Source organism: Brassica rapa, chromosome A08 (genome assembly GCF_000309985.2).
Source record: "Brassica rapa cultivar Chiifu-401-42 chromosome A08, CAAS_Brap_v3.01, whole genome shotgun sequence".
NCBI lineage: Eukaryota > Viridiplantae > Streptophyta > Magnoliopsida > Brassicales > Brassicaceae > Brassica > Brassica rapa.
In genome coordinates, this window is record NC_024802.2 from 16,155,293 (window position 1) to 16,168,896 (window position 13,604).

Consider the following 13,604-nt stretch of genomic DNA (forward strand, 5'->3'; position numbering starts at 1 on the left):
TTCGATTAAAGGAATAATATAGTTTGGTATATTGGGATAAATCATGAAACAGGTTTAGAGATGATGATATTTTAGTATATTGGATTTGTGCATATGTATAATTCTTTGGTCCACTTAGTCTACGTCTAAAAAGATGATTTATAAACTTGGTTCACCGAATTTAGTCGAGTAATAATTAAAAATTAAGTTAGTTGAGTACTAATTAAAAAATGCTAGGATTAATTATATACATTGAATGTTATATAGTTAGAAAAAATATAAAGTAGGACTAAAAAATAATTACTTAATAAAAGTGTGCAACAACTTCTTATAAGTAGATTTTTGGGAATGATTCTTTTTTAATAGTATAGATAGAAATTTTGTTTAAGCAATTAATTTAAAATATTTGGTTATATAGGCTTCGACCTAGCTAATGGTTATATAATTATGATAATTTCGACATGATCTACTGTTTTGCGATTTAATTTGTAGTAAACGGAATAAAAATATTTAAATAATATGATCTATTCTTGATAAATAGGCTTCTGTGTGGACTCATCATAATCGAATTTGTTTTTTTTTTTAATCTCAAATTTGACTGCTCTCCTTCGAAGGTAGGCCTACTAGCTACATGCAATACGTCTAATGTTCTTGCTTTATTACTTTGAGATTCCATCACAAACTCAATTACCAAAATAAAAGAAAATTAGAGTCTTAAGTTAAACAAGAAACAAAAGGAACCAGCAGTTTTTGCATAAATTGAGCCGATATTTAGAACACGCGGAACGATTCTTTATAGTGGATACCATTATTAGATAGCTAAGTTGGTGTATAGACTAAAGCTTTATCCTTTCAATGGCTAATGTGATTAGGATATCTATGTTTCTCATATGGTCCACGACAGATATTATAGTGGGAGAAGTTATTGCAGTAAAGCTAATATAAAGTTGTGGAATGTATTACAATTCGAATAGTTCTTGGATTGTATTTTGATAGCAACCAATCATAATGTAATCTATATCCACTATGTCTATTACTAGCCACAACTGATTTTTTTTTCTGGTAACACCTTTTCTTAACAATTGGTTCATTTGAAAATACCTTTCTAATCATATGAATCAATTGTGTTAATCTCCTTTTGTTTGCGGGGACCTTTTGTTTGCGTCTTACATTTGTGATTACAAACATTTTGAAGAAAAAAACACTACAATATTATAATTTCCTTTTTGAGTTAATTTATCCATGCAAAATATAATCACGAACGCAAAACGACGATCGGATGCTACGTGATGTTACTTGCAGTAGCCTCAACGCATTTTTGCTTTTTCTATTAGCCAATAGCCACCAACATAACCCTTGTCCCTTGTTTTTTTTTTAAAATTTATTTATTAATCTACCCGAAGCTCGAGAATTCGAATACAAGCTTAAATCGAACAAAACAAACTAATTCAAACTTTGCATGTTTAGCTTCGTTCAACCACCATACCGGCACATTCTGCTAAACCGCTACGCAATCCTTAGAATATTATTTTCCGTTCTCTACCGTTGATGTAAATCACTAAAGTTTGGCGTTCACCTTGTTGCTTCGGTTGCCGGTAACTCTTGTGACATCGTCAGAGTAGTTGGGTCACGATGATCTCTTTAAACTTGCAATCTACATTGGCATTAACGCCCTAGGCACCGAAGGTCGGGAAGTAGAGAGATAGCAAACCTGTAGAGGAGCCATCGAAACCTCACACCTCAAAACCCCACAAGCGCCAAACCGAACAAAACCGGGATGAGATGAGGCTGCAACTAGAGTCGGGATCTTCGGTTCCTGCAAAAAACGAAGGGGTTAATCTGCCACGACGACCAGGCAGCCACCACAGCACTGGGATGACTAATCCCCAACCAAGTCTCCTCGCCGAAAGCAAACCCGACTGACCCAATCGAGCTTACAAAACGACGCCTTGTCCCTTGAGTCCCTTGTTAGTTGTTAGTTAGAATTTAAATATTTTTGGTCATCAACCAGATTTGAATATTTGTTTTGTGTTTACTTAATCTCTAGCCAATGTATTATTTGGGCTCTCAGTGGTTTGTTCTTTGTTAGCCCACCCACCTCTGTTCTAAAACTTAGAAGTCAAGGTTAATCAATAGTATAGTCTAAAATGTTCAAGATTTCATTCAACACACCAAGCAACACACACATACAAACCCATATATCTTACACATCACAACTGAATCTTCTTTTGTTTATTGAAGATTTTCCCAAACACAAATGCTGCTAAAACACATTAACAAATGAAACCAACACACATAATGTTGAAGGTGTTTCCGGGCCAATGAGTAGGAGCGACTTAGAAGATGTTGAAAAAGATGGTCCAAACTGGGTAAACGAGGAGAGCGACGATCCCAATAGTATTGGAGAGTCCATGCTTCTGAGTTAAAGCGTTTCTGAATCCATCAGAAGCTTTAATGTGTTCATGGAAAAGGTAACATGCTATGATAAGACATATCACTGCCCCAACCCAACTTTCTCTTACTGTCCCAGCTATGAGGCTTGGTGCAACCACCAGAAGAAGGATCAGTGCTGCTGGAATCTCCAACCAATCTACATGTTTAAATTGATTGAGAAGGGCCGAAAGTATTAGGATGAAATTCAAGCTAATGATAAAAGTGTGTGTTATGGACTTACCTGGAAAGTGTTTAGGGCAGAAAAGCCTTATTGTGATCGAAATGAGAGCAATCCATTTCCCAAAATCTCCCCTGTGAAAGTAACGATTTTAGTTGTTAGATCTTGACAACAATTCAGCATAACATCATCATGCTAAAGATTACTTGTTCTCAGGATATTTGTCTTGGTCTCCCAAATTTTAAAGAACTAACATATATATATGCTTTAGGTTCTCAAACTGTTATTTTTACTAAAATTTATTTTAAATTGTTTTATAGTATTCTAAGACTTAGGGTCAGTCCTATTGGTTCCTTTATTACCTGAAGAAGTTGAAGATAACGTAAGGAAGTGTGAGAAAGATGTATGGAACCAAAAGGGTAGTCAACATTTTGGTTCTCCAGTTGGTCCGATCCAATATCAACAGATAACTGCCAAAACAAACGATACAACATCAGTACAATAGTGATCTCAAAACCACAGAGGTTAACGGTTTGGTTTCTTTTGTTTTGACTAACATGGCTGAGATTGAAGCGGCCCATTGGAGGAAAGACGTGCCAAAGCTTAAACCGCCTAGCATCGTTGCATCTTTCACGAGCTTTTTCGCGGCGTCCACAAACTCATTCAAATCGGAATTGATCAGGTTCGCCGCGGTTTCCTCCTCAGTCTTCATGGCCAAATAATCAACTCTTCCCATATTGAAGTCTTTTTTTTTGAAACTTTAAGTTTAAAATCTCTCACAGAATACAGTTTTGAGTTATAAGTTGTGACAATAGCAGAGTATTTATAATTGCTCTGTTTCTTTGAAACTTTCAGATAAATGATTAAAAAGTATATGTTTAGTTACATTTCATTGGTGACAACTGTGTTTGAGTTTCGGATATCTCTAGAGCTGCTCGTCACGTAGGCTTCGCTGGTGACACTGATCGATGGTGGCTCCCCCAAGGGTCGCTCGTTTTCATATACAGCTCATCTTCATATCTCCACATACATAGCGAAATTTTCTACTAATCATATTAAATTCCATATTTTAATTCTACAAGTAACCAACATTTTCAATATAAAATACCCTATAATCCATTAGTTTACTAAATTAATAAACTAAAAAGATATCAACAACTAAGCCAGTGATTCGCATATCTCAGCTGATAATTATTATCAGACTTAGTGCTAATGAGATTTTGCTTTTGTAACTAAACAAAAAAACAGCATACGAAGGAAAGGCTTTCAAGTTTCAACGATTAAAAAGCGTTTAAAGTACGGACCCAATTACAATATAAGAACTCGAGAATCTAAGTCTTCAAGGATCCATGAGGGTACACACCAAACATTTTTCTCAGTTTCTCTTCTGCTAAAGCATAGTAATAAACATTTTTGTACTTTTTTCACTTCACGATGAGTTGCCATCTGCTTTGTTTGAAGACTCGGGAGCTAGCTTCTTCGATGGACTTGACTCTGCAGAGGTTGCGTTCATCAAAACACGCTTCACTCCTCTCCCAACAACACCCAAATGAGTAACACCTGATGATGATGCTGTTCCTCCTCCTGCTGCACCGGTGTGAGCAGTGGAGACTGTAGGCGACTCTAAGTCTTTCCCGTTGTTTGCGGTTCCCATCCGAGAAGAGCTCATCTCACCAGCAACAGCAGGAACAACCTTGTCCCCAGCATTTGGCTTAGCTGATGCCATGCCCATCAGCTCAGCAAGAAGTTGCTTTGGGTTCTCTGCCTGTTGTTTCAAGTCCTCAAGCTGCATGGAATGAAAAATGACATTAGTATGGGTTTCTACAGTTTTTTTTTTGACAACCGAATGGTAAATTTCACTTGCCTTCTTTTCAAGGTCTTCTGCCAGACCAGATAAGACTCCGATCTCAGCTTCTTTGTCTGAAGCAGACTTATCAATGTATGGAACATTGGATGATTGTTGGATTCCTTCCTCGATCTCAGAGACAGTTGAGGAAGTTGCTGAAGCAGATGGACCCTTGATCTCATTAGTGAGCCTCTCCATCCTAGCTTTGCAGATTAACAGAGCCTTTTGACAATATGGTATCGCTTCCTTAGGCTGGCATCCTGTCTCTAGACAGATGCATATGCGGAAGTTTCTAAAACGTTCAAGTTAAGTTCACCACAATGCACGGAAAATTTAAAAAAAAGCAAGATCATATATCAAAGGATACAGTTCGGCTGTGTGTCTACTGTCGGGTTCAACAAGTCGCTCTAGGATGGACAGAGCATTCTTGTAGTCACTCAGCGAAGTCTCGATGTCCTCTACGTTATATTAAACAATTCAAAATCGTTAATGAGAAAATGGGACGTTACGACGATGAAATAGGAGAGAAATTAACCTCTCTCCAGGGAAATTTCAGCAAGGGTAGAGAGAATATCCACTTTCTCCATTGTATCAGTTGCCTGTTTGTCAGTAATAGCTCTTGCGATGTCAAGCATTTTCCAGGCCATATCCAAATCAGACTCGTCTTCATCGGCATCAGCATCAGATAGGTCATCGTCTTGACTATCTTCACCAGCCTCTCCTTGCTCTTGACCACCAGAACCTGAAAAAAAAAGGAGAGAGAGAGAAGCAATGCTCAGAAACATTTAAAGACACAATCTTTTTATAGACCAATTTGAGAGATATAATAAGACACTGTAACCAAAAAGTCTGCTTCAACATAACAAAAACGAGTCCTTTGCTCCATCAACCAAAGGTTATATTATGTGACACCAAGAAACACCCATTGCATTTGAATCCATAAACATAAGGGCAAATCTATAGAAGTAAGAATTCCAAAGTTCCAGACTTTCAGTACCTTCTTGGCCACCACTTGAACTCCCCTGTCTCTCCGGGTCACTTGACACAACAGACGCAGCCAAAGTTTCACCATTTGCAGTGTCCTTATCGCTAGACTCCTGCTGAGTTTCACCTTCTTTCTTAGGCATGTTACCAAGCGGATCAGCTTCAGCCTGGGCCTTCTCCAGTAAAGCTGATCCATATTTGTAATAAGCATTAACACACTCAGCAGCAAGCTCACCATAATGTGCAACCCTAAACACACAACAAGCAACGCAAATGAAAGTTCCATTAAGTAAATTCTCAAATCAAATCTTCCAGGAATGTGAAAATGGATACCTAATCTCTAGGGCGCGGCTGAAGCAATCAACAGCTTCGGCGAAATCCATCTCTTTCAAGAACACAGAGCCTTTCTCAGTGAGTTCATCGGCGAACTCGAGCGTCTTCTCACGCTCCTCTTCGGAAACGACATCAGTAACAGCACTCTCCGCCGCGTTGTTGTTGTTACAGGACGATTCAGCGCCGCCTTGAGCAGCGGATCCGACGGTGGCTTCGATCGAGGCTTGGTTAGGTTCTAGGGTTTGCGCGAGTTCCGTCACGGAGGCTTCAGATGCTGATGCTGCTGCTTCGTCAACCATAGCTGAGTGAATTTGAAAATGGGAGAAGAAAGGAGAGAAACGCGAAATTGATTCTAACCCTAAACCCACACTCTTCGTTCTTTTGGCGGACTTAGCAAAATAGTCAGTCAATGTCGTGAAGGTTTTGTAAAATGACTCCACGAAGAATGTGGATGTTGATGAAGGTGAAGATGTGGCCCAACTCCAAGGCCCATCATAGATAGTTTTCTGGATGAACCGAATCAATTCAAAATTATAATTTGATTGGTACAGTTTCTATCAAAACGAACCAAAATTTGGTTTTTACTAAAGTGACAAATAAGTTTTAGTAACCCGCCCTTATGTTTATTCATGCCTTTGTAATTTCGTCGGCTCTGAAAGGATTGTGATCTTTGCCGGCTTTTGGCTCCGTAAGAAATGTGTTCCTTGCCAGCTTGTATAAAAACTTTCATGTAGTACTCCAGTTCAAGTTTAATGAAATTCACAGATGATAAAAAAACATGAATCTTTATCACATAATTTTTTTCTGATTAGTAAATGTTTATTGTATTTCTTTTAATTCATTTGAAGTAGTCTAAAATAAACTTTTACAAAGAGAGATACTACCCACAGATGATGTATTCAACTGCCTAATAAAACTATGATTACACTAGTTTAATATCTTGAGATTGTTTCAAATTAGGATGGTTTAACTCTTCAAAATCCGCCTAGAAATCCGTGTGAATTAAATAAAATTTTATTTTAGACGCAATTTTATCATTAGGCAACTTACTAATCAAAAGCCAGAATCATCAAAATTTAGAACATTGGTTAGAAAGGAAATGTAAATAATTTGGAATTAAACAACAAAGTTTCAAATTATGTAGACATGTACAATATCTACCATGTGGTCGTGGGCTATAATGCTTAAGACTAATAACAATGGGGTTGTTGAATTATTTTTTTAATAGTATTGATGATTACAAAAGGACTGTTGAAAAAAAAAATGTTGATTCATTGTTGTTGAAATTATTCACTCGTTGAATACTTACAAGTTGGATTCATTTTTACTTTTTTTTAATCTCATCTTAAATATTTAAGATTATTTTTTTTTTATATTCTCTTCGTTCCTAAATGTAAGATATTTAGAAATTTTTTTTTGTTCTAATATATAAGATGTTTTCATATTTTTAGATAGTTTTAACTTCATCAAAATCTATATAACCAATCAAATTTAATAGTTCTCATTTTTAATTGGTTGAATTATTTTTAATTTATAATTTTAATGATAGCTTTTATATAAAAAATATTTTTTTTAATATACGTCTTATATTTAGGAACGGAAGGAGTAATAATTATATTTTTGTAAAAAAATATATATTAAAATTTACCATTTTGTGTTTTATAAAAAAATATTAATTCATTTGATTCAAATACAGAAAAAAAAATATTTTTACTAAACAAATAATGGTGGGTTAGTATGTTAAATTTTGTTAAATGAAAGTATTGTAGAATAGAAGGTGGAAAAATGTTAAATTAATAGGCGGAAAGAAAAATATGATGTGTAATGTTTTTTTGTAACACAAAATGTGTAATGTTAAAATGTGTAAGATAAGGTGTTTAATCATTTTTTTATTTTATTTTTTTGTTTATATCACCTAACTATGCAAATCTCGTGGTTTCAAACTACATTAATAGATTCATATCAGTGAGTCAGTTTTTCTAGATAATACATATCAATAATTCAATAAAGAAAATCTCGAATCGCTATCTTGTCATTTTAAGGCAAAAAAATAATATATCTTCTAGTACGATTTTATGCAATAATAGATTCTTTTTCATTATTGGTGTTAAAAAAAAGGATTCTTTTCATTACTATTCTCAAATTGGGTTAGATTGGAGAAAACGAAGCATTACAAAAGACAAAGGTTGTGATTGTCTTCATCCTCTGTTTGCCAAGGTAATTATCAAACAGATTGATAGATTTACTTTCACAAGACTGAGATTAACTATTAAACAAAAATTTTGATTGATCAGTTTCCTCCTATGAAGTATTATGATTGACAGTATTATGATTTTGGATGCATCATCACTATGCATAGTATTATGATTTGATCTTTCAAAGCTCAAAATCCACCACTTGTCTCTTCTTATCAGACTCACCTCTCCAGCTACGCCCATCAGACTTCTCCTCCTCCTCATCATCCTCTGAGATATGACTACCATTATTATTGAACAAACCTCTACCAACAAGCGGGCTTTGTGGAGAACCTGATCTTGACAAACTTATTAAGCTCTGTGTTTCCCTAGGCTGATCCGAGGATGACAAAGGATGCTTACGGATATGCATTCTATATTTCTGCAATAGCATATCATTCCACACACTATCAAAATCATTCATTCACACATCAAAGTTTTGAGTTTGTTAAAGAACTTTTATTTACTTGTAAATGGCTCTTGACTTCATCATTGGTTAAACCATCAACTTTCATCTCATCTCTAATCTGCTTTGGTGTGGCCACTGGTATCACAACAACAGCATAATCTCAGTATAACCAATTAATGGAGAATTGAGTTACAAAGTTGGTTCCTTTTTTTTTTGATTAAGGACTAACCTTGTGACCCTCCAATCCTACGAAGAGCATCAACGAATCTCCGGTGAAGATCCTGTGACCATCTCCTTCTCTGCTCTTTCTTCGGAATGTGGTGATGACTCTGTAAAGGTTTGTTGAATTGATGATTCTGCTCAGTTCTGTTACAGTCCATCATCGGAGTCATGAGAGGCAGAGGAGCTGGAGGAGGCTTAAATGGCAGAAATGCCCCTCCCTGATTAAGGTTATTACATGTCTGAAATGGAGTCTGAGTCACACACCGATCTTCTTCTTTATTTGTCTGTAAGAAAGAATAAAAAAAAACAGAACATGATCAAAGGTTAATTAAGATCAGACAAAAACATAAAAAGGTTTGATTTTAATTGTGAATTACCGAGTTAGAGTTGGAGATCCATAACTGGGCAGAGCTCATCCAGTTCTTCTTATAATCATTTTCCAATTTTGACCCTTGACCCACATCCAATTTACCATTTGATGCCATCATCACTGATGAAGCCTCTTCCTTTAACCTCTCAATCGCTACACAGAGGAATCATTTTGGTTATACAAAAACACACAAACAAAATTGAGAATCGAGAGAGAAAGAGAGGCACCTACCTTCGTTCAATAAGAGCATGCATAGAGGAAGCTCCCGTTTAAAAACATCGATTTTTTTCCTCTCTTCCTCCAATTTTCCGACATAAACATCGATCTCAGACAGCTTCGAATGATTGTCTTTGATCCTCGACACTTCATCGAGAAATTGAGATAAGGGTTTTGCAATAGAGTACATGGAAAGATTCAAATTAAGACTCATCCTTCGATCCTTATCTGTCTGAACCATCGAAAGCTATAAATACAGAGAATGCTAAAAGACAAGGCGTTTATATAGAACAAGTGAGATAACAAGAAGAAGAGATTAGGGAAGAAGAAGAAGGACGCGGAGAATTGTAACCGCTGTAAATAAGTGGAATCTCGAGGGCGTTTGTGTAAACTGCTTTAATTAGATTTGTCTTTAAATGGAATGAAGAATCTTTTTGTGATGGCCTATACACACGCGGCGAATCGTTACACTAACTTGTATATTTATTCTCTTTTTATTTATTTATTTTTGATTCTTTTCCAATTTTAATATCCAATTTTAGGAAACTTATTACTATTTGAGTATTCTCTAGTGCTTATTGTTCAAGATTCTCATATTCCTCTATCTTGAAGTTAATGTTTTCCATTTTAGAAAAAGGATTGTGAAAGAATGTATGGTGGTACTATACTATTTTATGCATAACCAATAAGGTTGTACAAATCTCACTGAATATATGTTTTATAAGAAATAATGGTAAATGGAGTATTATATATAATATGTTGTACTTTGATGATTGACTTTAAAAATTAGATTCTTAGAGCATCTCCAATATATTACTTCATATTTTATTCTAAAATGGTGCAGCAGTAAAATAGAGTAAAGTTTTACTCTAATGTATTACTCTATTTTCTACTCTAAAAATAATATATTTTATTAAAAATTGTTAATAATACTGTATAGTTATACAAAGATAATAATTAACCCCAACTATTTTACGTTTACAAAAATTATTTAAAATATAATTTATTTAAATTAAACATTTATTATTAAAAAGTACAAGAAATCATAAAAATAAAATAAAAGACAATATATATGTTGGTTTAATAATGGCATTAGAATATTTTTCTCACAAATGATCAACTAATGCATTTCGTAATGAAACATAGCTTCTTTATCTTTGATATTCCTAAATCGAACAAGAAAATTTTGAAAGCAGACATTTTCATCTTCTGCAATTTCGATATCTTGATATCTGGAGGTGGAGCTTCTCTTACAAGTTCAGTTGGTGCATCGAATTCACGCTCATCCTCAATTATCATGTTATTTAAAATTATACATGTAGTCATGTAACACATTTTTTTCCAAAACCGAACAGGTCTTTTTACAATAGTGAAACATAATTGTAGATCTTTTTATGTTATCTTTATTTTATATTATTATTATTTTTTAATTATAGTATATACTTTTATGTAAAATTATTAAATAATGGAATATCTTGTTTATTTATGTTATTGTATCATTTTAAAATATTATTGAAGTAAAAAAAATAAAAATATTAAAGATTTAAAAGACCATTTCAGAGATAAAAATTTCAACACCAAAATGGAGTAATCCTAGCCATTACTCCATTTTGGGGTTGAAAATGGAATAGGGTTGGAGAAGATTTTACTCCAAAATAATGTTTGGAGTAGAAAGTAGAGTAGGTTTGAGATGCCCTTAGAAACAAAACACTAGGTGTCAAGATATATACATGATTGGGTGTATAATATTATAGAGATTGATTTGAACTTATTTCTATATTAGTTTTTTATATATATATATATATATATATATATTTATTCTGAAATATAAGGAAAAATAGCAGTCATATTATCGAATATTAATTTAAATATAATTTAAAATTTAAAATAATTATCATTATCTTTATATCATAAAATTATGTAAATTTTGTATTTTCATAAAATTTGCATATGCAATTTTCACATTTTTGAAAATTAATACATAGCTTACATATCTTGTACCATGCTCTATATATATTTTAAAAATAATTGCACCATGCTATATAACGTGTACACTGTGCACTCTGCTACACAACTTATGCATCATGTAGCATGCTTAAGTATCTTTTTTTTTTTTTAGAAAGCATGCTAAGTATCTTGACATTATGCAGTATATTATGCAACTTACTATGTCACATACATTTTTTTTATAAACAGCTATGTACGTAGTTTGCCAATTATAGAGACATAGTCAACTATATACCAAATAAACAATGATCATATAAAAGATTTGTAACAGTTTTTACCAAATTTTTTTTTTTGTAACAGCAAAGCCCTTTCTCAAAAAAAGAAAAAAAAATTGTAACAGCAAATTATGATTGAATAGGAACTGAATTACCGAACATAAGAAAAAGGAATTACTGAACATAAAAATTGTGTTTGTAATATCTATCTCAAATATGGTGTGAGCATCTCTAACCATACTATATAAATATGGTGTGAGCATCTCTAACCATACTATATATTTTCTGCAAAATGAAGTCAGAAATGAAATAATGAACAAAAAATCAAACATTATTCCATTTATACTCAAACCTTGTTTTAATGGAACATAATCACTCGTATGTGGCGATGATACTGTCGATTTTTTAATTTAAAAATCATTGTAGAGAAACCCCCCCAAAAAAAAGGTTAAAAAAAGGTTAAAATTCGGCAGTCTCGTTTACTATACACCATCCATTTACATTCACATTAAGATACAGTTTAAAGAAATCACGTAACCATTGAAATTATACTATAACTTTAGAGTGCTTTTCATGTGTTTGGTTGCTTATCTTTTGCGCTTTGTTTGTCTAAATTTCTTTAGTGGATTATAAGCAAGTGGACATTTCATATGGAGACTCTTAATCTCGACCCGCCGGACATCCTAGTCAATCAAAAAAAAATAATAACGGACTATTTATTCAAAGTAGATTGTATATATTGTAGTATATATCGCAACAAGTCGCTGCAACACTAGCAAATTAGCAATTAGCAAAACAGATCTTTCGTACATTCCATTGTAAAAGATCCCACGTTGCAAAGCAACTTTATTCAACCCTTTTTCCTGATAGCCAAACACAAATTTCTCCCAATTTCATATAATTTAGCTTTTACAAATAATGTTTTGATTCCTGTAACCAAAAATATTCCGGAATACTCCCTATGACGTACCACAAAGGAATCTAACGGACGGACATAGAGAAACGGCTAGTACAGCCAACTATGCTACAACACATGTCCAACTAATCTAGAATTTTTCAAGAGAATCGTTTTTCTTTGAAGGAGGAACTGAAACGTATCGAGTTGTGATAATTAAGGACGTCGAGAGATTGATACCGTTGATTGATTATATTCTCTCTCGTGTCTTCTCGTCATCACATATCCTTAACCTTTTGTTTTCGTTCTTCTCACCACTCCTTTTACAAAAAAAAAAAAACTTTGCAAAGTTCTTGCAAGGATATAGCTTTTGCTCTGTCTATCTAATTTGAGGATAAGGTTCGTCGGTTTCTAGCTGCGAGAATCCACTGGTAATAATTTTTTTTTGGTGAACAATAATCCAATGATTCGACTATTAATTCTCGTTTCAATCTTCAAACTTCGGAAAAATCAGATTCATAACATTTGTCATCAATCTTTGAATATAATATACATATATATACACGGACTAATTTGATGATGGTATACGTCCCCTAAGTTTCACACTTAAAATTTTAATTCAAAACCAAATACATATTAAGAAAAGTCATTTTTGATCTTGAACTGAATCCATGCAAATCTTTTGACGTATGAAAGTAAGTTATTTTGGCCACATTTAAAGCAGTGATTGTAGCCGTCAGAAAATTGAAAATCATAATCCTATAAACCATAAGATGAATGCTTTAAGTACTGATCAGTGATCACCATCAACTGGTTAAACATCGTAAAAACGAAGAAGTTACATTTGCTAGGCTATTTTATGAAATGAAACAATAATAAGACAGAATGATTACATATATGTTTAGTGTCTTAATACTATATTCCGAAGATATTGTTGGTAATTGGTAAACAATCGATATATGCAGTTTCAAAGATTCTTTCATTCTCTACAACTAAAAAGCTGAACGTTTTGGATGGTCGTAGTTTTATCATGTAAAGGTGCTGTTTTCTTGTGAAATACAAGGAACAAAGAGAAAGAGTGATTCCATTTTTATATAACAAAAAGACAAGAAGATTCCATTTTCAAAACAAAAAGAAACGTTTTGTAGGGAATGTATAGTATGATTTAATAGTGTCAGCAACAAATCCGTTGTCGTCCAGCGGTTAGGATATCTGGCTTTCACCCAGGAGACCCGGGTTCGATTCCCGGCAACGGAGCTTTTTACCTCTCTTTTTTTTTTGCG

The 13,604-nt window shown here is 33.8% G+C and overlaps 3 protein-coding genes and 1 non-coding gene across 4 annotated transcripts; 1 reads left to right on the forward strand and 3 right to left on the reverse strand.

Annotated features, from left to right (window-relative positions):
* Nucleotides 1-2,115: 2,115 nt before the first annotated feature.
* Nucleotides 2,116-3,454, reverse strand: LOC103835009 (cold-regulated 413 plasma membrane protein 4). The gene is made up of 4 exons (XM_009111099.3): nucleotides 3,148-3,454; nucleotides 2,953-3,060; nucleotides 2,654-2,724; nucleotides 2,116-2,569 (listed from the first exon to the last, which is right to left on the reverse strand). The coding sequence occupies exons 1-4, from the start codon at nucleotides 3,324-3,326 to the stop codon at nucleotides 2,316-2,318; spliced, it is 612 nt and encodes a 203-aa protein (XP_009109347.1). The 5' UTR covers nucleotides 3,327-3,454; the 3' UTR covers nucleotides 2,116-2,315.
* Nucleotides 3,455-3,840: 386 nt separating this feature from the next.
* On the reverse strand, nucleotides 3,841-6,181 carry LOC103835010 (NASP-related protein sim3). Its single transcript, XM_009111101.3, has 6 exons — nucleotides 5,754-6,181; nucleotides 5,434-5,669; nucleotides 4,972-5,178; nucleotides 4,804-4,894; nucleotides 4,455-4,728; nucleotides 3,841-4,376 (listed from the first exon to the last, which is right to left on the reverse strand). Exons 1-6 carry the CDS (start codon nucleotides 6,050-6,052, stop codon nucleotides 4,020-4,022), a joined length of 1,464 nt encoding a protein of 487 aa, XP_009109349.2. The 5' UTR covers nucleotides 6,053-6,181; the 3' UTR covers nucleotides 3,841-4,019.
* A 1,681-nt stretch (nucleotides 6,182-7,862) lies between these two features.
* LOC103835011 (transcription factor HHO5) lies at nucleotides 7,863-9,505 on the reverse strand. Its single transcript, XM_009111102.3, has 5 exons — nucleotides 9,220-9,505; nucleotides 8,996-9,141; nucleotides 8,626-8,902; nucleotides 8,455-8,531; nucleotides 7,863-8,369 (listed from the first exon to the last, which is right to left on the reverse strand). The coding sequence occupies exons 1-5, from the start codon at nucleotides 9,443-9,445 to the stop codon at nucleotides 8,130-8,132; spliced, it is 966 nt and encodes a 321-aa protein (XP_009109350.2). The 5' UTR covers nucleotides 9,446-9,505; the 3' UTR covers nucleotides 7,863-8,129.
* Nucleotides 9,506-13,506: 4,001 nt separating this feature from the next.
* TRNAE-UUC lies at nucleotides 13,507-13,578 on the forward strand. The gene has a single exon. It is a non-coding gene; the product is annotated as a tRNA-Glu (tRNA).
* Nucleotides 13,579-13,604: the final 26 nt, after the last annotated feature.